This window comes from Corvus hawaiiensis, chromosome 30, assembly GCF_020740725.1.
Source record: "Corvus hawaiiensis isolate bCorHaw1 chromosome 30, bCorHaw1.pri.cur, whole genome shotgun sequence".
Taxonomy (NCBI): Eukaryota; Metazoa; Chordata; class Aves; order Passeriformes; family Corvidae; genus Corvus; species Corvus hawaiiensis.
In genome coordinates, this window is record NC_063242.1 from 4,463,707 (window position 1) to 4,490,508 (window position 26,802).

The window sequence follows — 26,802 nt, forward strand, 5'->3', positions numbered from 1 at the left end:
CCATTTCCCACTGCACCCAGCAATCCAGTGCTAATTTCATAACTACTTGTCTTTTGAAAAGCACCGTAGGTTTCTCTTGCATATAAATTAAACCCTAAACACGCAGCTTCCCTGAGCCTCAGAGATTCTGAGGTGCTGAGCCAGGGGTGCTCGTGGTGAGAGCTGTATCCCGGCGGCCACACCACGCTCCCGACACATCCCTTCCTGGCACGGGAGCGCCCTGGGTCTGGGCAAGGCGTGAGGAGACAGCCGAGACAGCGGGCTGAGTGAGGAGTGTCCCTTCTCCTCTGCCCGGAAAAACAGCTTCCACACGGATCTGAAGGCACCGCGTGATGTGCAGCTTATCCACCCTCACAGAATCACTTAGGTTGGAAAAGACCTCTGAGCTCATCGAGTCCAACCAGTATGACCCAACACCACCGTGTCAACCAGATCATGGCACTGAGCCACATCCAGTCATTTCCTGAACACCTCCAGGCACGGTGACTCCACCACATCCCTTTGGCAGCCCATTCCAACTCTTAACAACCCATCCCGTGAAGAAATAACTCCGCGTGCTTCCTTCTTTTTTTCCAGACGACACCCACTGCAGCAGGCGACCGCTCCAGCCCAAAGCTTTAACACCTCACGGGAGTCGTGAAGTTTATTTTTTTATTTTTATAACCGATTTCGGCGACTTTGAACCAGGCTCCAAGAGCACACACTGGGCCCCTTAACAACAAAACTGTCAAAAAAAAAAAAAAAAAAAAAAAAAAAAAAGGAAGAGGAGGAGGCGGAGGAGGAGGCGGAGGAGGAGGCGGAGGAGGAGGCGGAGGAGGAGGCGGAGGAGGAGGCGGAGGAGGAGGCGGAGGAGGAGGCGGAGGAGGAGGCGGAGGAGGAGGCGGAGGAGGAGGCGGTGCTGCCGGCAGCGTGGTGCGCGTGCGCGGCCGGGCGTGCGCCGGCGCACCGGGGGCTGTCAGCGCCTTCCCGAGGAGGGCCGGCCGCGGCCCCGGTAAGTGGCGGCCGCGCATCCCGCCGCTCCCCGCCCTGTCCCTGCCGGCCGGTGAACGCCGCCGTGCCGGCCCCTGCCTGGCTGTCGCGGGCTGTAATGACCCTGGTCTGGCAGTGGGAAGCGGAGGGGGTAGGGGCGGGATGGGCCGGGGCGGTCCGGGGAGCCCCTCGGGATGGCGGGGCCGAAGGGGGTGCTGAGGGCTCGTCCTGTCCCGGGGCCGCGGCGGAGGGCGAAGGAGCTCGGCGTGCCAGCGGGCAGGTCTCCGGCCTTTGCCCGGCAAGGGACGGGCACCTGCGTCGGTGCGAATGATTCGAGCTGAGCCGCTTGTGCCAGGGAGGAGCCGGGCGGGTCTGGGCTGCCGGCCGGGACTGCCGCCGCTGCTTCCCCCGGGCTCTGGAGGGGTCGTTGCGTTCCTGTAGCCCAGGAGCTCCTCTGCAGAGGGGCAGGGGCCTCCCCCTGGGAGCCTGTCGTCCCCGCTGGCTCGGCTCTGGAGTGTGAGTCCCGAGGATAAGGGTGCGGTGGCAGCCGGAGCCTTCCTAAATCGACTCAGAACGTAGTTTTGTTCACTTCTGCCTGTATTCTTCGCTGAAGGTGTATGTAGTTTTGACTCACAGCTTCAGTGTGAAGTTGACATGGTTTCCTAAAGTTTGCTGTTTCTTTTGGGTGGTTGTACAGGAGCCAGTCTGCCTCGGCGTGTTAGTTACAGTGCGCTGGCTTCTGATTCTGCTGACGAGGTCTGCTCGATGTGCCTGGGTAGTGGCTGTGTGGGCTAAAGGTGTTGTAACTCTGTGGAATGTATGCAGAGCTTTTAATAAGGGCAGTAATTCAGGATAAAGCTCTCTGCTGCAGAATACCATTTCTGTAGCAAATTCAAAAAAATGTTTGTTTGTTTGTTTAATTTTAGATAGAGCCCTGATAGCTTGGAAATGGATTGAGCCAAACAAAACTGGAGTTATAATTCCAAAACGCAAGTGATTGAAATAGATCTTGCATGTTTAGATGAAGAGTAAGAAATCAAGCATGGTTTGAGCTAAACAGGCCAGTAGTAAAGAAGTACAGGAGTTTACACTGTAGAAATAATTTGGAACAAGTACATACTTGTGCATGTAATTTTTAGAGGTACTAGAGATACGGAACTTGAGACATAGACTTAGGCTCTTGCAGACTAGCTCATGGGCAAACCTTGCCTGGAGTGTTTTTTAGTCATGATAAATTCTAAAATTAGGAATTTTGCTAATGCTCTACAGAGTCTGGCTGGGATGTAGTTAACTTTCTTTATAACAGTCTGTACAGTCTGTGTTTTGGATTTGTGGCTAAAACAGTGCTGCTCGCACCGCAGTGTTTGGCTCTGGCTGAAGGAGGCTTGTACAGTGTACAGGCTTTCTCTTTTTCCTAATCTGCCCTCCACTCCTCTCAAGTAGGCTGGGGATGGGCAGAGATTGACAGGGCACAGCAGGGACATCTGACCCAAGCTGACCAAAGGGAAATTTCCTAGTGTATATCACACTTAGCAGTAAAATATGATGGTTTTGCTTCTGGGGTGGCCATTATTCACAGACTGGCGGGAGTATTAGTTTGCCTGTGAGGGGTGGTGAGCGATTTTCTTTGCTTCAGTTGTTTTTTGGGGTGGGGAGTGTTTCCAGTTTCCTTCATTTATCAAACTTTTTCTCTTGTCTCACAAGTCTTCTTGCTTTTGCTCTTTCAGTGCTGTGCACTTGACACAGTTCTTCAGATCACTGTTCTGTTGAGATTAAGTGATGTGCTGGATTTATGAATGCAGACTGCTCTGAAAATAGATATCTAATTTCAAGGAATAATATGGGTATGAGAGAGTATAATCTCTAGCTGTGGCAGCAGAACCTAAAATGTTCTGTTTGGTTGCAAGACTAAAGACATAATATGTTGGAAATAATTTGGAAGCAATGAGGAGCTCCAGATAATGTTCCTCGGAGGTCTGTGGACACCATGGTATTGTATCTTTGGTAATGGGATCCTCCCTAATTTCTGTTAGTCACTAGTGAAGTTTGAGAGAACCTTGATGGCCAGCAGATGTTACATTTTCCCATACTTGTTTGCCTGCGTGTCTTGGCTTCACTGGAAATTCTTCTGGAGACTGAGGCGAAATCACTTGATTGATTTTTCCCTACACTCCTGATGGACAGGACTGATACTGTGAGAAGAGCTGAAAACAAGAGTTGGAAATCAAAAAATTATCCATCAGAAGTCTAAATGGAAGTGCTCTATAGTTAAGTCTCTGGGTTTGGAGCTTCCACAGCTGTGTTTCTCCACAGTTTTGGTGGCAAATTTGACCTATTGTTGCAGGGGGACTGTGGTTCTCTCAGCTCCACCCAATTCTAGTTCAGGATGAGTTAGGACTTTTGCTTGGACTTTCTACAAGATTCCATTATGCTTGTCTCATTGCCCTTTTAATAGGCAAACCTCCTCTTAGATTAAATACAATCTGTTCTTTTAATGAAGATTTGCCTGTTTTGTGGTGGTGGGTTTTTTTGGTGGTGTTTTGTAGGGTTTTTTTTTATTCAGACTAAAGGTTTGAGCAAGGTATATGCAAAATCAGCAACCAAAAACATTTTAGGGGAACTAATGAGACTGAGCTAAGTGCTTTTAAATGCAATTCTTGTAGAATTCTAGTTGCTTCTCTTTGTAATGTGGTTTAATGATGCTTCTGTCAAGTTTCACTGCTTTTGGTGCTGAAGTTAATTCTCCAGTTGTTGACTTTGAAATGTCACATAGCCATAAAATTTTAAAAAGTGGGTTCTTAAAAAATAATTTATTTCTTTTCAGTACTGTTAAGTTATGAAGGCATTTTGAGGTCCTAATCAACAATGGAGGAAACGGATAGGGAAGCAGTTGCAACAGCTGTTCAGAGAGTGGCAGGAATGCTTCAGCGTCCTGATCAGCTGGATAAAGTGGAGCAGTATCGCAGAAGGGAAGCTCGTAAGAAGGCTTCAGTAGAAGCTCGACTCAAGGTACAAAGTTGAATAAAGCTGCATGTCTGTGGTGCAGCATGAATGTACTTTCTTTTTTTCCTTTCTTCTGTTTTTGTTTTTTTTTTTCATTCTACATTTTCAGCCAGATGGATAGTTTTAAATCAGGGAGTTTAGTTTTTGCTTGGTGTCCAAACCAGAAAATTTGTGTCCTAAAATTAATGCAAATGAATGGTGTACATCTTATTAACATTTTATTAAGCATTTTAAGTCTTCTTAGGTCCTGTACCTTCTGCAGTTTGTCCATGGACAACTACCCTTGTGCTGTGTAGCCTGTCAGCCAGCAAACCTTTATCTTAGTGATTGAATACTGAACTTCTAACAAAAAATTGATGATTGCATCTGAAAAAGGATCAGTCAGTTACCCCTCTGACTTTTACATGGGTTAGGGAAGATAGCTAAAATATATCATGTTCTTGTCTCTTGTGGAAGTGACCCTGTGATTTTGCTCCTCCTTCACATGTGTATGTGTGAGTGGATGGACATTCACACACACAGACTTAGCCTGACATATGAGTGTGGTCATCCTGTGTTTATTGTCCATATGTTACTGAGTTCTGTGTTTCCTTCCTTCACTGGTATTTGCCAACAGTCATTTTAGACCACTGTATTAAGTAGGTGGAGTACAGTCTTAGAAAAGTGTTTTGGGTAACATTTTCCTAGCTCAAAATGGCTGGTATACACTGTATCTAATCTTGTATTCCACTTAGTTAATCTTATAGCTATTTAATGGCTAGTTCTTTGTGGGAGTCTGTATGCAGTAGAAGAAAACCAGTTTTCTTTCACAGTGAAAAGATTTGTTATTTATATAGAATGTGCTATTTACAGATAGCAAATTACATGTTGATTTTTGTAGCATAGAAACAGAATTTTTTCGGATGACTTGGACTTTTCAGATTTAAGTCAGGAAGCAGATAGAGTCTATTAATAATGGATCAGCTGTTTAGTTACTGTGATCTATTTATAATATATGAGAACAGTCATTTGCCTGGCTGCTTTATAGACAGTCATGACTAAACTTTGTAAGTCTTGTAAATGCCTAAATCCACTTTATAGCTATTTTCCCTATTGTTTGCCTTAAATTAGTTCAGTCATCTGTAGGTGGTCAGAAACACCTGTTCCAAAAAGAAGTTCAGTACCCTTCAATCCACTCAGGATGCATTCCTGAAAAAGGTGCCAGTTAGTGATGCAATGGATAGCGGTGCCGTTTTTCCCATGAGAATTACTCTAATGGATGGCAGCACAGAGAGGATGTAGGAAGTATTCTTGCTGTGGATTTAAACTGTTTCTCTGTGTGCTGTGGAAGACGGGGAGACAGACATCAGGGTCATCAGCCAGAGGAGTTGCTGCCTTCTCAGGCTGGATTACTGCTTCATCTGAGGGAATGAACACATGGGAAATCTTTCAGTGTGAACATGTTAGTGTGTATCTCTGACTGGATACACTTTCATCTTTGTCATCACTTTCTTCAGGTGAATTTAAATATCCTCTCTATATCCTCTCCTATATATTTAGTTATGTCCATTTCTTATATGCCTCATTGCTTTTCTTCGTGTGGAACATAAATTCTTAGAGGAAAAACTGTTTTGAAATGTGTCAAACTCCGCAGTTTCATGTATGAGACTGATGACATTCAGTGAAGCAGTATTTTTGGGGTTCAGTAGCAGAACTCTGAAATGATGTGTGGATGAGCACCAGGTAGCACTGTCGGCTGGTGCTTTTGTGTTCTGTAGTCCAGAATGCAGGAGAAGAGCTGCTTGGACTCTCTTCCAGAGCTTGTAAAATTATAATCATTTTTGTTTGTGCAGTTATCCAGTCAATGGAAGAACTTCTCTGTGAAGAAACACTGTATAAATATACATATCCTAGGAAAGTTTCTAGGTTGTGGGTGTTCCAGAATATAAACATCCATTAATCCTCTCCCTTTTGATTCTTAGCTGCTGTGCAGTCATGAATTTGAACCATAGGGAGACCAGAAAGCCAGGATTCTGGTTCCATGGCTTCATGTTGAAAGCTGTCACTTGACAAGACATAAAAGATAAGTTTTGAGCCCTTTTTCCAGGATGGCTTAGTTTTGTTTTCATTTCTTTAATACAGTGATGATCAGTCCAATCTAAGATGAATATGAATTCTAGGAAGCAGTCTACAGTGCTAGTCTGGGACGTGCTTTGTTCTCTGCCCGATCCCCGTCAGTCCCAGCTGACTATTAGAAGACAAACTGAATATGGATGGATGTCTGCTTTTAGAATTTTCCTTGTCCATTTATGTCAGAGACTGAGATCACTAACTGTTTCAGTTCAACATTATCAAGTTTCTGCAAAAGATAAATAGGCAGAAATTTGAATATGTAATACTTGGAAGATCTGCCTCAGAAGAAATTATCAAAGCAGAAGTATTGAACGTTTAATGATCATGTGATTTTTAAAATACTTTATGGTCAGCTGCAGAAGATTGTGTTTGAGTATTGTATTGAATGTTTGAGTATCCTAATTATCTCAGTTCCTGTAGGGGAAAATTGTGTTAATGCGGCAGTTCTATAGATAGAAACTGTATAAAAATGCCTTACCACTGCTTAATTGTGCTGAGTCTGCCAGGAAGATACATTTTTATCAATAAAAACAGCAGGTCATAATTTGAAAGGACATAAATAATCTTAGTTTAAAAGTCACTGCATTTTTCTGAGACTTTCCCAGTACATTTAAAACACAGTACATGTTGTTTGCAGTTACCAGGATTTCCTCTTTGGCCTCTAGTATTCGACAAAAAGTTCCACAACTTTCCAAGCTTTTGGCCCTTAAAAGTCTGGCAAAAAATGTGTTTTGAGCTTAGCAAAACCATTAGTGCCTCATTTTCTTTGCTGGTTACTTTGCCTCCCCAAGTTATGCAGCTGAGTTTTCATGAATGACTTGCTTGTCTTTTGAAACCTGTTATTTCTAGTTGCATTTTCCACTCCCCTGATTTCACCTTCACCACATACATATCTAAAAAATGTGCTGTGGATGTGATCTGATTTCTTTCACTCAGACATGCACTATAATGCATTTTCAGTAAGGTGTCTGGACACGTGAATGATAATCAGGCCTAACAGCCTTTTTGAAGAGTCATTATTTCAAGTGTCACCTGTCACAGGATATCCATATCAATAACCTGTCTTTATGCCAAAATAATCTGGTAGTTGGATTGTGGGTCTGGTCGTTGATGTTTCACAGTGTGAAAATTTTATTCAGTTTGGGGTTTTGTTGTTTGTTTTACTGAATTACATTACTTTTTTTTGCCTTCAGGAGTTTTGGGGTTTTTTTAAAGAACACTTGAGAATTCAATTTGGGCTTTTTTAGAGCATTTTCCGTTGTGGTTAAAAATTTGTAATTGCTTTAGTAAAATGCTTTGAGAATATGTACATACCAAACATTCTGATGAAACATCTGGACTTTCTTTTGATATCCCCCTTTGAAATTAATTTATGAAGGAAACGCAAAGAAGTCTCATTCCTTTGATCCTGGTTTAATATAGACTTATAAAGTTTATGATCCATCTCCCTAAGCTCCTATGTTAGTTTGTGGGTGAATCAATTGTATCTAGGTCCTTTAAAACTAGATACAAATTCAGAACTTAAAAAAAATGGTATGTGGGCATAAACAACATTGTGCACATGCCAACTTACACATTTCTAGTAAATTACAATATTTCCTTTTCATTTTTTTCTGTTGAAAATGTTAGATACTGAAATGAAAATTAAATCTTGAGAAATGTTGAAAATACGAAACTTAATGATGAATAACCTGGGTTCTTTCTTTGTCTCTTTGTTTGTATTTAAGGCAGCAATTCAGTCACAGTTAGATGGAGTACGAACAGGTTTAAGCCAACTGCACAATGCACTGAATGATGTGAAGGACATTCAGCAATCTTTGGTAGATGTCAATAAGGACTGGAGACAGAGCATCAACACTATAGAAAACCTCAAGGATGTTAAGGATGCTGTAGTGCAACACAGCCAACTGGCAGCTGCTGTAGAAAATCTCAAGAATATATTTTCAGGTAATCTAATGTTCTTTATATAATCCATTCCATACTGAAAACACTTTAAAATGGTGCTAACAGCTGTAAGGTTGTCAAGCAATGCTGAGAACTTTAAACCTCACTGGGAATGAAGAATTAAGGAAGAATCACCTACACATCACACACAGGGAAGTAGCTGGTAGCCATTTGATATAGAGGAAAACTACATTGTGCTGTAGGAACTTCTAGGCTGGCCATGAAACACAACTCACAAAGAAGTTTCTTGCAAGTAATCAGTAGCAGGGATAACATGTTTAGTATAAAAAACTGAAATATGCAAGCAACAAATACAGAAAGAATATTAATAAAGTTCTGGTGTGTTGCCACCTGAGCTGGACACCTACAGCAAGCCTGTTTGGTACAAATAGTATGAAATTAAATAAGGAGGCAGGAACATTTTGCACCACTGTACAACTGTGAGGGTTTGAAAAATGAAATAAGATGAATGAGATAGAATGGATACTGTAAAGATAAGGAGAACGTGATTACCTGTGTCATTTTGTGCAGCTGTTTTGGTGCACATTGCATTCCATCTTGAATCATGATGAGTTCCTTGCCAGGACTTTTCTACTTATAAATAATTTAAAGTGTCTTACCCCATAACAAGGATAAACCTATCATACTAATTTGATTTTACTTAAATAGTTACTTCTCCCCTCTTGTCTCCTGATACTAATACACAAAGTGTACCTATAAAGGAAAATTGCTTCCCAGCCATACCAGGTTGATTAGTTCACTCTCTGTGTGTATCTAACCTTTACAGTATCAGATACAGTGTGCAATTTCAAGAAAAGAGTAGTGTTTACAAGCAATGTCTAGCAATTAAAAACAAAGAACAGCAAGTTGTGCATGTTCCAATGTGGTGTTGTTTTGGGGGTGTTGTTTCGTTTCACACAGATGAATGCAACTGAGACAATAAACCATTTCAGTCTTTCTGAGAGGTTTTTACTATGAAGCATCTCCCCCTGGAGCTGTTAAACAGTATAGTTGTTTTGCTCAGAGATGATCAAATGTTTTATAAACAAAGTGGTTTTTATCATGATTGAAAAGACAGTTACACGCAATCATTAGAACTTTTTGTGGGCTGCCAGTTTTATCACTAGCTGCCTTTTTTGCAGTGACAGTTCTTCTGATGAGATTTTTCAGTTCTTCCCCCACAGGATCCTAATCTTCTTCTGTAGGATTCCTCAAATACTGAAAAAATAATAAAGAAAGAAAATCTTCTAAATATTTTAACTGCACAGGTAATTATCCCTATCCTTCCTTCGTGCCTTAGGCAGGCAAAAACTGTTCAAGAAGGAGGTAAAATTTGGCATTTGTTGGGTTTATGTAGCCTCAGGTTCAACAAAGTAGTGACTTTTAGTCAGGTAAGTTAAAAGCCTTTTATATAATGTATAAGAAGGCCAGTACTGCAATTTGTTTCATAGTAGGCTTTCCAGGAGTCTCTTATTTATTTTTTGGCATCAGGAGGGAGAGAGAAAATTGTGTTGCACTATGATCTTTGTTTAGCCACTGATCAAAGTGGAGCATTATAGTTAATAATGTATAAAGATACGTAACATTTACTAACAGGTTTTGAATACTTAAAAATAATTTCCATTAAATTATTTAAAAATAATTCCTACAGCCGTTCTCCAGCTGTTTTCCTAGTGCTTTTATTGTCTTGTATTTAGTGTTTGTATTTTGACAGTGGTGTTGTACTCTATGTGATTTTTCTTCCAGTTCCAGAGATAGTCAGGGAGACCCACGATCTGATTGAGCGAGGGGAACTTCTGCAGGCTCACCGGAAGCTGATGGATTTGGAGTGTTCTCGTGATAACCTGATGTATGAGCAGTATCGCATGGACAGCAAAAACACACATGACATGAACCTCATCCATACATACTTTGGGGATATGCAGAAACTGTCTGAGGAATTGGCAAAGCAGCTTTGGATGGTGGTTCAAAGATCCCTTGTTACAGTCCGTCGAGATCCAACTTTGCTTGTCTCTGTTGTGAGGATAATTGAGAGGGAGGAGAAAATTGACAGGCGCATGTTAGACAGGAAGAAGCAGACTGGGTTCATACCTCCTGGCAGACCAAAGAAGTGGAAAGAAAAAATGTTCAATATTTTGGAAAGAACTGTGAGCACACGGATTGAAGGCACTCAGGCAGACACCAGAGAATCTGACAAAATGTGGCTTGTGCGACATCTAGAAATCATCCGCAAATACGTCCTTGATGACCTGCTCGTGGCCAAGACCCTGCTGGATCAATGCTTTCCTCCCCATTATGACATTTTCAACAGGTTGTTAAACATGTACCATCAAGCTTTGGCCACCCGAATGCAAGAACTTGCTGCAGAGGATCTGGAAGCAAATGAAATTGTTAGCCTTCTAACTTGGGTTTTGAATACCTACACTAGGTAAGGCCCCCTTTTCTGTTAGCAATAAGTGAGAGGAAACATGCAAAACACAGTTTGTGTTAATGTTGGCATGTCTATTAACATACAAGAAGGTAAAAAAGGGATTATATCAAACTAGCAAGTTCTTTACTATTCATTACACATTTTGCATCCTGGAAATTACTCCTTAAAACTTGTTTGTATTTTCTAATATTTAATTTTGAGTTGCTTCAAGTTTTAATGCAGTTAAAGATCTGCATGAAGCTACAGTCACCTTGTATTGGTGTACCAGTTTGGTGAAGTATTGGGAAGAACAGGAGACTGAGAGCTCGTGTGTGAAACATAATGTTTGTTGTAGCCACGGCCCCGGAAGATCTGTATGATTATTAACTTTCTATTGTTCTCTTCTACAGGGGTGGGACTGTTTCAGCTGCCTCATTACTGCTAAATGGAAAGAATGTAGTAACTTCCTTTGGGTTTTCTCTCAAAACTATGTGATGATTTGGTTTTTTAGAAGAATTTCTGCTTACAGGTTGTTTTCTATGATATTTGAAAGCGTATTTCTTTTGAGTTGTGTGATTTGTTGGGATAACTTAAGCTTTAGGGGGGGGTTTGTTGCCTCCTTTTTTAATCCTCCAGATAGAAACAGCTCGAGTGGCAACTGTTGAGTTTTTGCTGGCGTGTAGTTACTAGAGCAACTGATTTGTTTGGGAAAACGTGCTGCTAGCCTTTCTGTGGCTCAGGACTGTAATCCTGTTCTGAATAGCTGGCACTGACCCAGGTTCTGTGCCGTGTGTACTTTTGATGTCTTCAGTTGTTCAATATCACTAATGCAACAAGTTAGACACTTTGTGGGTTTAGAGTATAATACCATAAAGCACAGAGGTGGGAGATAATACTGTTCTGGAGAATTCTAATAACCAGCTTTAAGGTTTGTGTTCGGCACTCTGTGCTTTACACTGCAAAGTTCTCCTGGTTTTTCTTCCCTGCAAGGAACAATCAGGAGCACCCACTTGTGCATACTTAGATACTTAGGGTATAAGAGAGATGCAGCCACTAATAAGGAGCTGAGTTAATTGGCCTTTTCTTCTTTTGAAGGCCAGAGGAATAACTCTACAGTGAATGAAAATCACAGATACGTGAGTCCTTCTCATGCATGACCTTGGCAGAAATCCTGCTCCCGAGCTCTTTGTTTATGTCTTGGGGCTTATGTTCCAGTAAGGCGATTCTTGGTCTTAAAATTATTTAATTCTTCTACCTTTCTTCCAGAAAGCAGAGGAGATTGGTACTGAGTTAGACAATTTAGAGCTAAAGCTCTCTCAGTTGGTGTGTTCCATCATTGGAAGGGCAAAGGGAGGGAGCAAAGTCAGTGTTACCTCTATTTGCAAAGCAAACAGATCTTGCTAAAGCAAGTCATGTGGCTTATAGCACCTGGTGGCTGAGTCTTGTGAAGAAGGGAAACAGTGAAAGGAGTAGACACAGTACAGGATCTTTGAGAATGCACTTCTCTCTGCATCTCTGCATGACAAGTGGGATGGAAATTAGAGGAAGTACCTTGAAGGAAAAAATTAAGGCTTTGACTTTTTCTCTGCTCTAAAAAAAAAAAAGGCCGGAGATGGCAGTACAGGAATTGTGTTCTTGTATATTACAATAAAAGGTTATAAATAGGATGATAATTACTGGAACAGGTTGCCCAAAGAAGCTGTGGATGCCCCATCCCTGGAAGTGTTCAAGGCCAGGTTGGATGGGGTCCTGAGCAACCTGCTCTAGGGGGTGGCATCCCTGCCCATGGCAGGCAGGTTGGAACTAGATGGTCTTTAAGGTCCAAGCCAAGCCATTCTATGAGAATGAGCCATTGTGTATGTTGGTAGTGCACAGTGGGAGAAGAAATCAGCTCAGGTTTCTGAGCGGGAAGGTAAAGTTCTCAACAGGGATATTTGCAGAGCTTATCAAATCTCAGTTGCTGGACATCTCTTAACAATACAATAAAGAGTTCTCCATAGGGATATGTTTATAATAAACTAGGAAGGAGGATGGACTACATGGCATTATGGTAACTGTGCATAATAGAGGGAAAATATAAATTTGTATTGTATTTGCATATTACAGCTGCACTTCAAAAGCAGCTGAGAGAATACTAACTGAGAAGAAGCACTGAGGGTTTTTTCCATGTGATGAATTGATGAAGTCATGCATAACTTCTGTTTACAGTATTTGCAACATAGGAGTTAAAAAAGAATCATGGGGGTTTCTTAATCAGAGCATGTCTGCATGGAAGCTGTTTTTAGAAATGTGCTCAACTCACAGCTCAGAAATAAAGTGATGCTACATGTGGAATAATAGCCTTTAATATTTGAGAGGCAGTTTTACTGTGTCAGGTGGATTTCTTTCGTGTTGAAGTCAATGAGAGTTTTGGAAACATACTGTTATTATTAAAATCTGTGTTGGGTTGGGACCAGGCCTCTTATCTGTGTCTGAGGAAAATTATAAGTCTTGTAAGATCCTGATGCTCAGATTTATAGCATCATTTTATGAGATACTGATCAAGTGTTGACAAAACTGCTAAGAGTTCACCAGGATTGCTAAAGACAGTGTCAACAGTGTTCACTTTGAGGAACAGAAGGAATACTACTACACATATAGCTGGATGCTGTCTCCGGAGCCAGTACCTCTTTTCACAAGATACAGCAGGACTGGGGGCAGAATAGAAGCTTTCTAAAATGCTACTTTCCAAATAATACAATTATGTTTGAATTTTCAACTTGATTATAAACTTTTTGTTGAAGGTAAATAACTTCCCAACAGTCAGAAACCTTGTGACCCTTGGAAGAGGGTTGTCTGTTGCTTCTTTTCCCCCAGGCACTTGGCTTGTGACAATCAGGAAAGCGAAATTGTGTATAGGAAGAATTTTTTATCTTGGGGACCAGAGGTAGAAGCTTGTGGTCTTTGTTTTGGGGTTTCAGGGGATGTGCTTTGATAAAAGGTTAATGTTTCTGTGGCCTTGTGAACAGGGATAATGAGGCTAGAAATATTTTCTAACATGGCACAGTGCCATAAACAGCTTCTCTCATTTCCCCTAAATCAACCTAGAGCAGGTCCTGCTATTACGTGTATTCTTTCTGTAAGCAGCAACAGAATGGAATTCAGTTTTCTGACTAGATTGAGCCACTTAAAATAGTTTCAGTCTCTTTTCTTACAGGCTCAGGAAGATGTTACAAGTGTAGGATGTTCAGTCACAGTAGCTTTTATGGTTTCAAATACAAGAACTTTGATATTCTAAGTTGGTAGCTGTAGTGGTTTTTTTCAGTGGTTTTTTTTTTTTCCAGGATGTGGAAGCACCACTGTGCTGACTCACTGCATCTACCCAAAGAACAGCTTCAATTTGCAGAACTATACAGACTGGACACTTGCTTAAGAATTTATTTTTAAGTTGCTATTTGTTTTTATAGTAGCCTCTGTGAATACAGAATTTGTGGTTTCCTTCTGAAAAGCACACTATAAATGGAATGTGAAACAATTTATGTTATTATGATTGAATGTATTTCCATCAGCTGTTAATAAAGCACTCTCTGAAGAGTGTGGGTTTGACTTATTGATTTTTTGAGCATGAAATATTAAGAGTTCTTGCTACATTGTTCTTTGGCATAGCTTTGGGGTTTGTTGATTACACAAACCACTCGTATAATCTTATATAGATGCAAAATACTACCGTAAAGTATTAATTTTATATAATTCTTACCAAAATATTTTTGAGGGTTGCTCTAGTTTCTTTCAAATCCTATAAAATCAAGAACTTGCCTTTGCAAGCAAGTGCTCTTATGCAGTACCCATGAAGTGCACCTTTGATTTGTCTTCAAAGATACCTCTTCCTCTTAGATTAGCTATATTCTCTACCGAGACAGGAAGCTTTTCTTTTAATATATTCTAATTTTTACATGGATTTGATACAAGTACCAAAACAGAAGCTCTTTTGAGGATCTGAGGACAGTAATTTGTACTTGTCACTGATCTTTACCGTTCTAAAATTCAAAATGTATAAATTGTCTGTCATCACCTCTGAAATTTAAAAGATGTATAAAAATGTCCCCTACAAAGAGCCCACAGGCTGAACCAGTTGGTTTATTCAGTTTCAAGTAATCACTAATTCTTGTACATAAAAGTAAGAAATGCATGGAAAGGTTGTATATTTAAATGTCTCTAATGTTTTTTATTATATGCTGGGCTGTAGCTTTTACATTCTTTCTTTCATACAGTTTTATTTACATTTCTTGTAATGCATTTATTGTTGCAGTTGCTATTAAGAACTTTTTGAAATGTGTAGGTATTGGAAATTTGCCCTTTACAGTGAACATACAGAAGAATTTGCATAGTTTTTTAGTTTTTAACTTTTTATTTCATTTTTCTTTACTAATCTGCAATGTTTTATTCTTTTCTTCTTTTTCTTTTTTTTTTTTTAAATTCAGTGCAGAGATGATGGGAAATTCAGAACTGTCTCCCGAAGTGGATGTAAATTCTCTGGATGCTCTGATTTCACAAAATGTGGTAGACCAGCTTCTCAGCAAGTATATGTCAACACTCACTGTAAGTAATAACAGTGCAAAGGCACATGCAGATATGAGTTTATAGCTGCATTAGTACCTCAGTGCTGCTCCTCCATCAGAGAAAACTGTGACAAATGTGAATCCAGCACTATTACTTTTATAAAAATTTTCATATCGTATGTGTAGGTTTCTTCATAAAGTCATAATCAGATGATTTTATATATGTAAATCATGGCATTTCAAGGAGTACTTATGCTTTACAGATTACTAATAATAATTTATTGGAAAGGAAGGGATTCCAGTCTTCATATGCCTAAATCCATAGTGCTAGTAGGTTAGCACTTAAAAAGACACTGTAGGCAGCTTGGTCCCTATAGTAACTACATCAACATTTGATAGAGATGTGATCTTTTCAAGGTAATCAGGATGTTCACATTTGCCAGTTTGAGTCTTTTAACAGCCTTTTTCCTTTCATGCCTGTTAACTGCATGAGCATAATTTCCTTTTGTGGATGCCATTTCAAGTGTATCTTAACTATAAATGCAGTGCTTCTTTGTTATCTTAAGAGTCACTAGAAGGTGGTCAACTACATGGCAAAGCAAGCACTATGTGATTGTCAGATCCAATAATTGCCTCCAAGAGTGGATATTTCAATAGTTGTAACTTTGGACTTGCTGTTCTTAAATTGTTCAATGAACTCCTACTCCTCCTAACTTTAGGAGCTTTGCCACGCAGAGGAGGGAAATTTTTATGCTTCTTTGGATTTGTTAGCTACTAAAACATGTCCAGCAACAGCAACTACTTGGACTTTACACTCATCACACTGATATGAATCAATCTTGTAATGGGTTAAGGAAGTTGCCAGTAGAGGCTCTGCTTCCCATTAGCTTTATTAGGACTTTTATGCAAGTTTATTTTTCTGCACTTACCTTTAGGACGAAAAATACATTGGTTTGCTTTCTCAAGCTACTTTTTCCTTGACTCAGGAAATGCCTTTGAATTCATTTTTCCTCACGTAGCATGAAAAAAATACACCTATATTGGTTTTCCAGAATTGTTTTTTTCCTTACCTACTGAAAAGTATTATTTATAGACTATTGCTTTTTTTTATTTATAGAATATAAATAAAATAAAGTTGCTGCTGTATTAAACAGAGTGGCTTTCTTTTTGCTGGTTTTGATTTTTGGCTGTATCTTTCTTTTAAGACAGAAAATACTGAAACTGCCTATTTGTTTCACTTCTACTTTATTTCTTTTGATGCTGTTTAAATGTGTTTTTAAACACAATATAACTAGTTCTGTATGGATAAATACAAGTAATTGTGACTATCAACTTAAATACTGATGTTCACATCAACAAAAATGTTATGAGAAAGAAAATGCTAGTAGATTTTAACAGATTTCTAGCATATTATTTTTCCAATCACCTCAGCTTGAAAAAAAGTCCTGGCACATGCTGATCTTAAGGTGAAAAAAGTCCCCTGGGCTGCTGGCTTAAAAGATTAATTCTTCTTTGCAAATCATATCTCATCAGAGCAGTTCCATGCTTATGAGGATGAAAGGTAGTGCATCATTTCACACAATTGAAGAGGGTACTATATGGACTTTCATGGCCTTTCTGTTTGTGCTTACTGGTAATGTGTAATTTTGCATGGCAGGGCACTTTTTGCATGGCAGTAATACATCTGTTACATGTTGGAAAGAGGTGCAAACATTTCTATTACTACGGATTTTAAGCAAATGTGAACAAAGCAGAAAAGAGGCAGAAATCATCAACCCAAGCAAGACAGGAATCAAAGAATCCAGTTATATATTTAGCAAGCATCCTGGTCTTTACTCTTGTGAATAGGTCTGTGCTATGTGTCATGCAGAAAACTGGCTTAATCTCCTTCTAAACCCAGTTGTTCTTAATGTCTCTTTGCTGTATAATGTACTGGGCAGATGGGAGGAGAGCCAGCCATTGTATCCGTGGCTGTGTTCTGCAGTACTTGTGTTCCAAGAAACACAACCCATTTAATGTAATCCTGGGGTTTTGTCCCCAGCAGTAACGAGCACCAGTTTCCTAAAATGGAGGTGTAAAAGCAAGTACAGGCAGATATGTGCTATTTTCCTACATTAAATATTACCCTAATGTTTTCAGTTGGGGAAAAATTCAGTTTGAAACCTAAAGCCTGAGCCTTAAATTCTTCCAGAGTTAGTAAACACATTTATTCTGACGAACTGACTTGCCCTCTGTGTTAGGAGCACTCCTCTTCCAAAGTGTGCCTAAGCTTCAAACTACACCATTTGTGTACCAGTACTAACCTTTGCCAATGCAAATTTTAATTTGTCTGTTACCTCTATCCTGTCGGAATGACAAGAGTGGTCAGCATTATCTGTTACTATGCCACTCTTCATTACGGAAATGACTGCTATTCTAAATATTGTAGCAGGAGTTTTTGTTGCATCGAATTAAATCTTTTCTTTCTCTTTGTTGCTTTATTTAATGAAGTCTAACATCATTGGCTGGCTACGAAAAGCACTGGAGACAGATAAAAAAGACTGGATAAAAGAAACTGAACCAGAAGCAGATCAAGATGGATACTACCAGACTACACTCCCAGCTATTGTTTTTCAGGTATAAGACAACTTGGTTATTCCAGAAAATCTATAGAAGCAGTACATGGATTTGGGGGAATGGAGAGGGAAGCCAAACTTTCTGGAGTGCTATTGTTTCTATGTCTTTTGAAGTAGAGTGGGTTTTTTTCCTGTAGAGCTGTTAGTTGGAGAGGTTGTTTCTTTGGAGCTTTTTATTTACCTTCTTTAATGCTTAAAGAGTTAGTTCTTTTTTATGTGTAGATTAGAAACACACTTTTCTCACCCTGTTTAGTTGGTATTTGTATTTAGTGAGCTGCTTTTACTTAGGTCTCTTGATGTAAAGCTATGTTATAAGCCCACCAGATGAGATGGTTGTGACTTAGTAGAAGAGTTTTTGTTAATACAGTTCTGAATTAGTTAGGCATGTTTGTTAATGTGGTGCTGAGGTAGTTAGGCATGTATTTGTTACTGTAAGTTACTCATTATACAAACACCTTAATACTAGAATAAAAAGTTCTGTTGAAGGTTGAAACTGTTGCTGTTTTAAACAATACTTCAGTTAACATGAATGCCTGTCCAAATTAAAACCAGAAAAGATAAGGCTGTTTCTAAAATCCTAAAAAAAAAAAAAGCCACAAAAATACCCAAACCTGCACCACCCTGTTGTTGGTAGTGGAGAGTTTTGAAAGTGATCTTTATCAACCAGAAAAATGTCAGCTTATTATGCTCATTTTCTAATTTTTCTTTACAAATATTGTGTTAGGTACCTTCAATGAAAGATAGATTATCTCTTCTTCCTGCATTTGTTTCCCATTTTATTTTTTTTTTCAGCTTATACCAGGATTTTGTTACATTCTTTCACATTTGTGTTAGTGCCAAGGTTTACTTCATCGAATCGTTTTCAGAAAGTGTGTGATATCAAAGAAACTGGTGGCTGATTATTGGCTCTAGTGTCATGCTGAGAAGGACTGCAGTATTGAGATCCATGTAACAGTGAAATTTTCAAAATGATCTTAGCATAAAAACAGCTCATGTTTCCACCTGGCTTTGTATCCTTCCTTCCTAGTTTCCCTCCTCTCAAACACAGCTGCCTGTAAGTCACCTAGATCTTGTACCTGCTTATGTTTCTAAAGTTTAGAGGCTCCTTTACTTCACTATTGTGAGCTCTCTACTTTCATATATGGGAGAAGCAAAGGGATTTGAGTTGTAGGGTTATTCATTACTAACTGCAGGAGCTGACCCTAGGACTTTGATACACTGTAAAGCCAAAGCACTACTGAATTAAAGAGATAAGTACTGTTTTGCTGAAGAAAAAATGCACCTATTTTCAGTATCAGACCACTGCAGTATGCTTTAATGGTTGTCAGTAATATATTAATTACACTTACGAAAATAGTGGCTTTTGGTTAGTCAGTGGGCTTGTCTGAAAAAAAAACCAAAAACAACAAAGGCAACAAAAGGCATGTGTAGTGCTGGTGCTAGTGAGAGTCTCCAAGACTCCAAGATGAAAGTCCTTCCTTTGTTTTACCACTGATAAAGGCCTCTCTTTCTAATTAAGCTATTTTTGTCTTAGATGTTTGAGCAGAATCTTCAGGTGGCTGCTCAGATAAATGAAGATTTGAAAACAAAGGTACTCATTCTATGTCTTCAGCAAATGAATTCCTTTTTAACCAGGTAACATAATGTTTAAAATACAAATGCTTTATCCTACCTCAGTCTCTCTTTGTTTCTACAATTCCAATACTTGTTTTCTGTTGGGATGTTTCCTTATTGCTTTGTCTTTCTCCTGTCACATTCATGCCAACCAAGCTTTTCTTCCCTTTCCTTTTCTTCCTTTCTTCTCTTCCCCAATTTCTCTGCAGAAGTTCCTCTGTGCTGCTGAGTGGCACTTTCAGTTCCTGTCTGCAAACGGCTCTGTAATTTTTTGAGTCAGTTCCACTTTCTTTTATATCTCAAATTTATACCTCTTTCTCTTAAGGAAGAGAGAAAACACCTTCTTGGCTGGATTCTGTCCTGAACAGAAAGACAATACCACATGAGCAACACACTTGTTATAAACTACTTCTAATTACCTGACAGACCCTTATGGAGCATTTGGTCTGATGGGTGTATTTGAGTTATTACAGATTTGTGTCTGTTTAATGCCATTCCTTGTATGTGTTACAGGTACAAAGATGAAGCACAATTGTATAAAGAAGATCATCTTAAAAATCGTCAGTATCCTCAATGCTATGTTCAGTACATGATTGCAGTCATCAACAACTGTCAAACCTTTAAGTAAGTCTGCATATTCTTGCAGTATTGTGAGAAAAATAGCTATTGATATTTCAGTTGTCATACTACCTCTTCACAGAACCTTTTCTTCTGTATGCAAAGAGGGTTTCAGTTAAGGTAGTTTAGCTGACTAAACAAAGGCAATAAGTTTAAAGATACTGCTGTTTTAAGAGTCAGGTTTTGTGATTGCTTTTGCCTTTGGCAAGCCAAGCCATTGCCCCTCACCCGTGAAAAACCACTTGTTATTCCAAGAATTTCATTGCCAAAGAAAAATTTATCTTCAGCTTCCAGAATTTAAAAAAGTCATTTCAGTTAGTTTGTCTGGGTCCTGCCATCTTCTCTCACATATCACCTTCAAGCAGTGTGATCAAGGTGAACTGAACTGGAGAAATGTAAAGACAGACCTTCTGTCAAGAGTATCAGAACGTGGCTCATGTTTCAGTGATGAGCAATCCATCTTCCTACTCATCTGGATCTGCTGCCATTAGCAGGTCTACAGATCATCAGCAGTTTGCTACCAACACACAATTAGTCTACACTGACCACTCCAAAATCATGCTGGAGAGTAAATTAAGGCTTCCAAAGCAAGCAGCAGGCATTGTTTCCCCTTGCAAAAATAACTGTCTGCTGTGTCTTCTTCTGTGCCTGTACTCCAAAAATTCAATAGGAGTGCATCTGTGCATCAGTGGGTCATGAGAAACCTTTTTTTCTTTTTGTCACAGAGAATCTATCATCAGTCTGAAAAGAAAATACCTGAAAAGTGACATGGAAGACACGTTGTCAATCAGTCATGCAAACATGGATGCAACTTTAGATATCATTGCTAAAGAAGGATGCTCTAGCCTGCTAGATGAAGTCTTCATGGATTTAGAGGTTAGAACTTTTTTCCTCAGAAAACCCCAAGTTTTATTTAGAAAGAAAAAATAATTCAGAATGAAGTAGTTGTGGAGCCTTTTGATTGCTAAACATATAAAATATGTGGTGTATATATATGGGCTAGCAAAATGTCAGTAAACATTAGTATTGTTCTTCACTGGATGTGGGAGACTGGAAGGTTGCTTAATTGGGTTTCATGGGATGACATCAGGCAGGTGCTCTGTATATAATTAGTATTTTCTAGTAGATATACTTAGTCTTATACTTAGGTTGTTGAATTTTAAGGATTATTTGGGAAACTACTGCTGATATTAAGTTGCCATTGCAGGTACAGTTCATGTGTAATTAACAAATTTAATTGATTCTAACAGTGGGCCCTTTCTGTCTGGTAGATTTCCATGTTTAGGAATTCTAGCTTCTTGTATAGAATCCCTCAGGGAAGGAATTATTACTATAAAGAAATTGGGAGTATGGGGAGGGAAATTAGAGAAACAGCAGGAAATGGTCAAGAGAGATGCTCTGGAACTTGCTAGATTTGTAATAAAATGTTGAACTAACGTAAACACCTTGAATGACTCACATGAGGAAGGATGTTGGAGCAACATAGTTTAGAAATTGACAATGCTTAAAATTGTCTCCCATTTTTTAGTAACTGCCCTGATCTGATTGGACTGTCAAAAACCTGATCTGATCTCTTGTTTGTTACCTTCTCAGCCACACCTGAACGAGCTGATGACGAAGAAGTGGTTGATGGGGTCTAATGCAGTGGGGACTATCTGTGTCACTGTGGAGGATTATTTCAATGACTTTGCAAAAATTAAAAAGCCTTACAAAAAGGTAGGTGCAAAATATTCAGTGACACTTTGCTAATGTACTCTGAACATGAAGTTGATTTGGAATTTCTGAACACCACATGGAAATCAGAATTGGAATGCAAAAATTGAAATTGTTTCATCATTGGAACTGAAAAAATGTTCATCGTCATACTGCAGAAGCTACTGGTGTTCTGTTCATATAATATTGTCAAAGGCAGAGTTAAGTTGCAGGACTTAGGCCAGGAAACTTCTTGGCATGTTACTAGTTATTCTTATGAGTTTGTAAGTTTCTGTCTCTCCTCAGAAATTTGTAGTCAGATAAAATTAGCTCTTCTGAAACTAGTTTTGGTGGCCTGAATTACTTTTCTTTATAAATGCACATCATGTAATTCTTAGTTTTAATATATACAATAAAGCATAGCGAACTCAGTGCCATAAGGGCTAAGAAGTGCATAATAGCTATGTTTAAAGTGCTCTTAGAACAGCAAATGTGCTAGGTTAGGTGCTTTTTTTCCCTTGTGGTCTGCCAAAGGATATCTGGATTTCTTTACTGATAAAATCAAGTACAATAATGTGGAAGATTAAAGGCAGGTTCATGTAATAAGACAGTGTTAAATTATTGTCTAACACTTAGGAACCTAATAGAAGCTAGCAAGATCAGTATTTAGGTGAGGTCTTTGAAAAACCTCTTACTAAGCGGAAGGGCTTAAAAGATATTTTGTCTCCAAACCATACACTTATTCTTTCTTACCTTAATTCTCAAAGTTATAAAGAGAACTGCTCAGAGTTTCTCTGATGACCTTTTAACCTTCAGTATTTGCAGATCTTAGAGGCCTTATGTAAGTATATGTATTTTCAGACCAGAAAAAGTGCACAAAATAAGTTAGGTCAGTCCCAGAATTAGTCTATATCCGTGGAACAGCTTTCTTTTCCAGATTTAGTTTGTTACTGTGAGGTATGAATGCTTGGCATGAGTTTTGAAGTGTTAATATCAATCTCTGTAATCACATATGTTTCATCATGTAGCATTTATTGCCACCCTGTGGGGAAAAAAATTACAAGCAGATTCTTTGGCATTCATCATATCTTCTTTTCCACTGTCTCCCAACAAAAAAACCTCCCATAAAAGATGCCATATGTTCTAGCACAGGCTGGACCATGCTTTTGCTTCCCTGATTTGTGATGGGATTTTTTTTCTGGTTTTAAAATATTCTTGGGTAACCCTGTTTTGAAAGGACAGTTTTTAAAAGCCACACAAACGAAGCACCTCCAAGAAGACTGTAGCTTAATGGAAAGGACACTGTTCTGGAATAGAGGAAATCTGGATCTAAGTCATTCTGCTTTGCTGTTTTCCTCATGTGTAAATTGAATGCTCTACCATAGCACTGTTGGCTCTTGTGGAGTGTTCTCAGTTGTAGTAGAGCTGTTCTCAGTCCCTTTCCAGTGGGATGGGCCGTACATGTCAGTCCTCCACAGTCTGTTCTGTGCAGTTCATTTTCCTTTGTGTAATTGGCATCAATTCCACCAGTGCAAGAGAAGCCATTCCTGAGCAGCCACTTAACTGGTATTTCTGCAGAGTCTTGAGAGCAGAACTTGAAATAGTATTTTCTGTGTTCTGGAGTAGGGTTGTGACTTCCAGTATTTTGCAATCTGTTGTTTTCTCCTTTTTTTTTCCCACTACCCCTTTTCTCTCTTTCCTGAAACCTTTTTTTTCAAGTTTTGACCAGAGAACATGTTAATTAAAACTAAAATTTGATACATACTATTAATAAAAGATAATAAAAAGTTTTTGACTACCTATTATGCAAGATTTTTGTTAATTGTAACTAACTTTGTCACTGTGCTTAAGGGGAAGAAAAAACGTCTGAGGACTTGTGGGATTTAAGGACTATCCTTACATTACTGTTGAAAAATAAGCATGTAAAGGTTTCAGGGTTTTACTTTTGTTCTTTATTTCCAAACCTCAGCATTACCCAGGTACCAGTAGATATTTCCTATAAACAGACAAGTGCAGAACAGCAGATCACACAGGGAAGATCTGAGAAAGTGATCATTCTTTGGTGCTCCTCAAAAAATTCAGACATGGCATTAAAGATACCTTGGGTTTGTTGTTTCTTGTAATTGGCACATTGTTAGGTAAAGAGAGATTTTCATTTCTGTTAGCACTGTGGAAATCTAAAACCACTCTATCTGTATTATTAGCAAAAACTGTATATGATTAAGTGCAATTACACAGTTCAAAGCCTAAAAATAATGGCTACATTTGCAGGTATCACTGGCATAATCCACCACCTTTACCATTTCTTTCAGACAATGACTCTTGAGGCCCATCGGCGAGTAGTTGTGGAATACATCAGAGCAATCATGTTAAAACGTATATCTTTCAAGAATGCAGAAGAGAGAAAAGAGGGTGCAGAAAGAATGATCAAAGAAGCAGAACAGTTCAGATTTTTGTTTAAGAAGCTTGCAGCTGTAAGTATTTGCTTTGGGTAGTCCTGTTAACCTGGTAATTTACAATAACCCCACATATTTACTGCTTGGGGGAAATGGCTAGAGTTAGATCTCCATGTCTCCAGAATGTTGAGTGACTTGGGAATATCAAAGATGCCAACTGAGGGCACAGATGGAGTTTCTGAACACACAGGCTGGCTGCTGAAATTCTGGAGCACCAGTTTCTACTGCTTTGTGTTTATACAGCTCTCTGCAGCTGAGTATTTGAATGGCCTCAGAGAGATAGGTACCCTGAATTTATAGTAGTAAGTGAAAGGAAAAAGCAGTTGTAAAAAAAAAACCAACACTTTAAAAATCTGTCTTCGCTTTTCCTGGCCAGAAGAAAGGCTGATGTGGCATCAAACAGATGCCATTACTTATTACCTAAGGAGCATGCAGTGTGTTCATTTGGATCAATAAGATGAGTGTGTTGACCCCATTTAAAGTCCAGTAGAAATAGAAAAGACAGGCTAAAAAAGGTACTTGAAAATCAATGTGCAAGACAGGCCTAAAAGTTTTAACTGCATAAGAAACAGGGATTTTCAAGAAAGGTCCTAGGGCCAACAGATGACAAAATGCAAAAAGAATGCTCAGAAAGATAAAGCCTGAAAAACTGGGGGAATTAATGGAAGCAGTGGTGGAATAAATGAAACAAAACCATACCTGATTGGCAGAACCAGATAACCTTGAATTAAAAGTACTAAAATAGTCCAGTTTAAAAAGATACAGGTAATCAATCAGTTGCTGAAAGCTGCTTTGGTGGCCAGATGACTTGAAGGAATCTAATGGAGGGCCAGTTATGAAATAATGTTTCAGAAGAGATCTGGCTTTCATTTTAGTTATTCCTAACATTTATGCTCATAGATTACCTAAAGTTGAAGACTAGAATGTATCACCATGTGGATAAATACAAGATAGTGTTTGTGGGGCACTACTTTCTTCACTGATATTCTCAGAGTAGGTCTCTGAATGAAGAACAGGGAGAGAAAAGGATTATGGTGACAATTCACAAATGTTTTGGGTTTTTTAATGTCTGAAAATTCAGCTTTTTGGGAAATTCAAGAGCATTGTCAGACAAAGTATTAATTAAAGGATTGTTTGTAGATTTGAGAGGTTGTTGCTATTGGTTTGGGGCATTTTTAATATTTTTTGTTTACTTTTGCAGGGCTCTGGAGAGGACACTGAAGGACTCTGTGACATTATTGAAGCCATTGCAGAGGTTATCAAGCTGACTGATCCTTCACTGCTCTATCTGGAAGTTTCAACTTTAGTCAGTAAATACCCCGATATCAGGTAATTCTCTTTGCCCTCAAATTTTAAAGATAGATAACATCATAATTTCCTTGTGGTCTTGGGCAAATTTTAAAATTTTAAAACAATGTGAAAATGTGTTCACATTTTTCATATTTTAGAATGTAACCAACCACTTTCTTGTGGAAAATAAGGCTAATGTACAATATATGTGTATGTAGACTAGGAGTTAGAACTGCTTGAGTACTGCGGAGGAATACTTAAAATACTTCATTTCTGTGTTTTGGGAGGATAAAATAGGTTTTAAAGTCCTCCAAGCAGCCAAAACAGTGCTTTATATTGAGCAGGGAAAACCAGTTCTGAGTAGAGATCTGATTAAGAATAAAAAGTACCCGCTGAAACTGAGTGAAAGGATTGCCAATTAAATGCTGGTTTTGACAAAATCTTACTTGTGCAAAGCTTCCTAATGGCAGTTTTACCCTTTTCCTTTGACAGGGATGACCACATTGCAGCTTTGCTGACAGTGAGAGGCGATGCCAGCAGAGATATGAAGCAGACTATCATTGAGACTTTGGATCAAGGTCCAAGCCAACCAAATCCAAACTATGTGCCAATTTTTAAAGAAATTACAGTTCCTACCCTCACTGTGCCAAAACTTCTTAAGTAATTGACAACTCTGTTTGTGTGTCATTACTGCTCTGGGATCAACAGGTTTGAAATATTTGTGGGCAAATTTGGCAATGCTATTTCGAGTGAAGTTCAATATACATTGATGCTTGCTAGGCATGTTTGTTTTGAAAGACTTGGACGTGAGGAAATGCAAGCTTTCTGAAAGAAGAAGGATTAAAGGTTATGTTTGAAGAACAAAGCTTTTAATGGCATGGGGTTTTTTTACTGACCCATTTGTTACATCTGGTTTTGGTGTCAGCAAATACATTTTTCTTGTGGAATATGTTTGCACAGTGCACTGCAATGCTATATAAAGATATTTATACCAAAACCTGCAGAGCTGTATTAGTATATCCAGCACTAACATACATCACTTACAATACCTAAGCAGACTCCTTTAGAACTGTCTTTATATGGCACTGCATTGAGTGTTAATGTCAATCTACTTTCACATTATATTTTGTGTATGTACTTACTTTGGTGTAAAATAGTTTATTGCAGAAAACTTAATTATGAAATCTGTTTCCTGACTTAAAGGAATGAATGAAATTGCTACAGTGCAATTTGATTATAGGTTGAATAAATAAATAAAGACATAAGGTACAATTTTTTTTCACTGATTCACTATAAACAGCACATAAAGCACACCAGTTCAATAAAATGTTAAACCATTGCTATGCTCAGCTACTATTATTTGCATCCTTGTAGATTTACAGAGCATGTAAATCTTTTTTTGTTGTTGTTTTAAGTGTGAGTAAAAATTGGATTTAATAGTTTTCTGAAAACACAGATACTGGGTTTTATTTCCACAATATTTTCAGATTAATCTAATTATAAAATAGTACTAGACAATTGTGGATTCAAAATTCTTTGAT

At 38.8% G+C, this 26,802-nt stretch overlaps 1 protein-coding gene across 2 annotated transcripts; it reads left to right on the top strand.

Annotated features, from left to right (window-relative positions):
• Window positions 1-902: 902 nt before the first annotated feature.
• EXOC3 (exocyst complex component 3) lies at window positions 903-26,600 on the top strand. 2 transcript variants are annotated; one of them, XM_048289479.1, is made up of 13 exons: window positions 903-991; window positions 3,794-3,978; window positions 7,812-8,031; window positions 9,775-10,456; window positions 14,899-15,016; window positions 17,467-17,592; window positions 19,126-19,226; window positions 19,719-19,829; window positions 20,549-20,699; window positions 21,417-21,539; window positions 23,828-23,989; window positions 25,173-25,300; window positions 25,754-26,600. In XM_048289479.1, the coding sequence occupies exons 2-13, from the start codon at window positions 3,835-3,837 to the stop codon at window positions 25,923-25,925; spliced, it is 2,238 nt and encodes a 745-aa protein (XP_048145436.1). In that variant the 5' UTR covers window positions 903-991; window positions 3,794-3,834; the 3' UTR covers window positions 25,926-26,600. The 2 variants fall into 2 exon arrangements, with proteins under 2 accessions (XP_048145436.1, XP_048145435.1); XM_048289478.1 differs by lacking the exon at window positions 903-991 and adding an exon at window positions 1,382-1,485.
• Window positions 26,601-26,802: the final 202 nt, after the last annotated feature.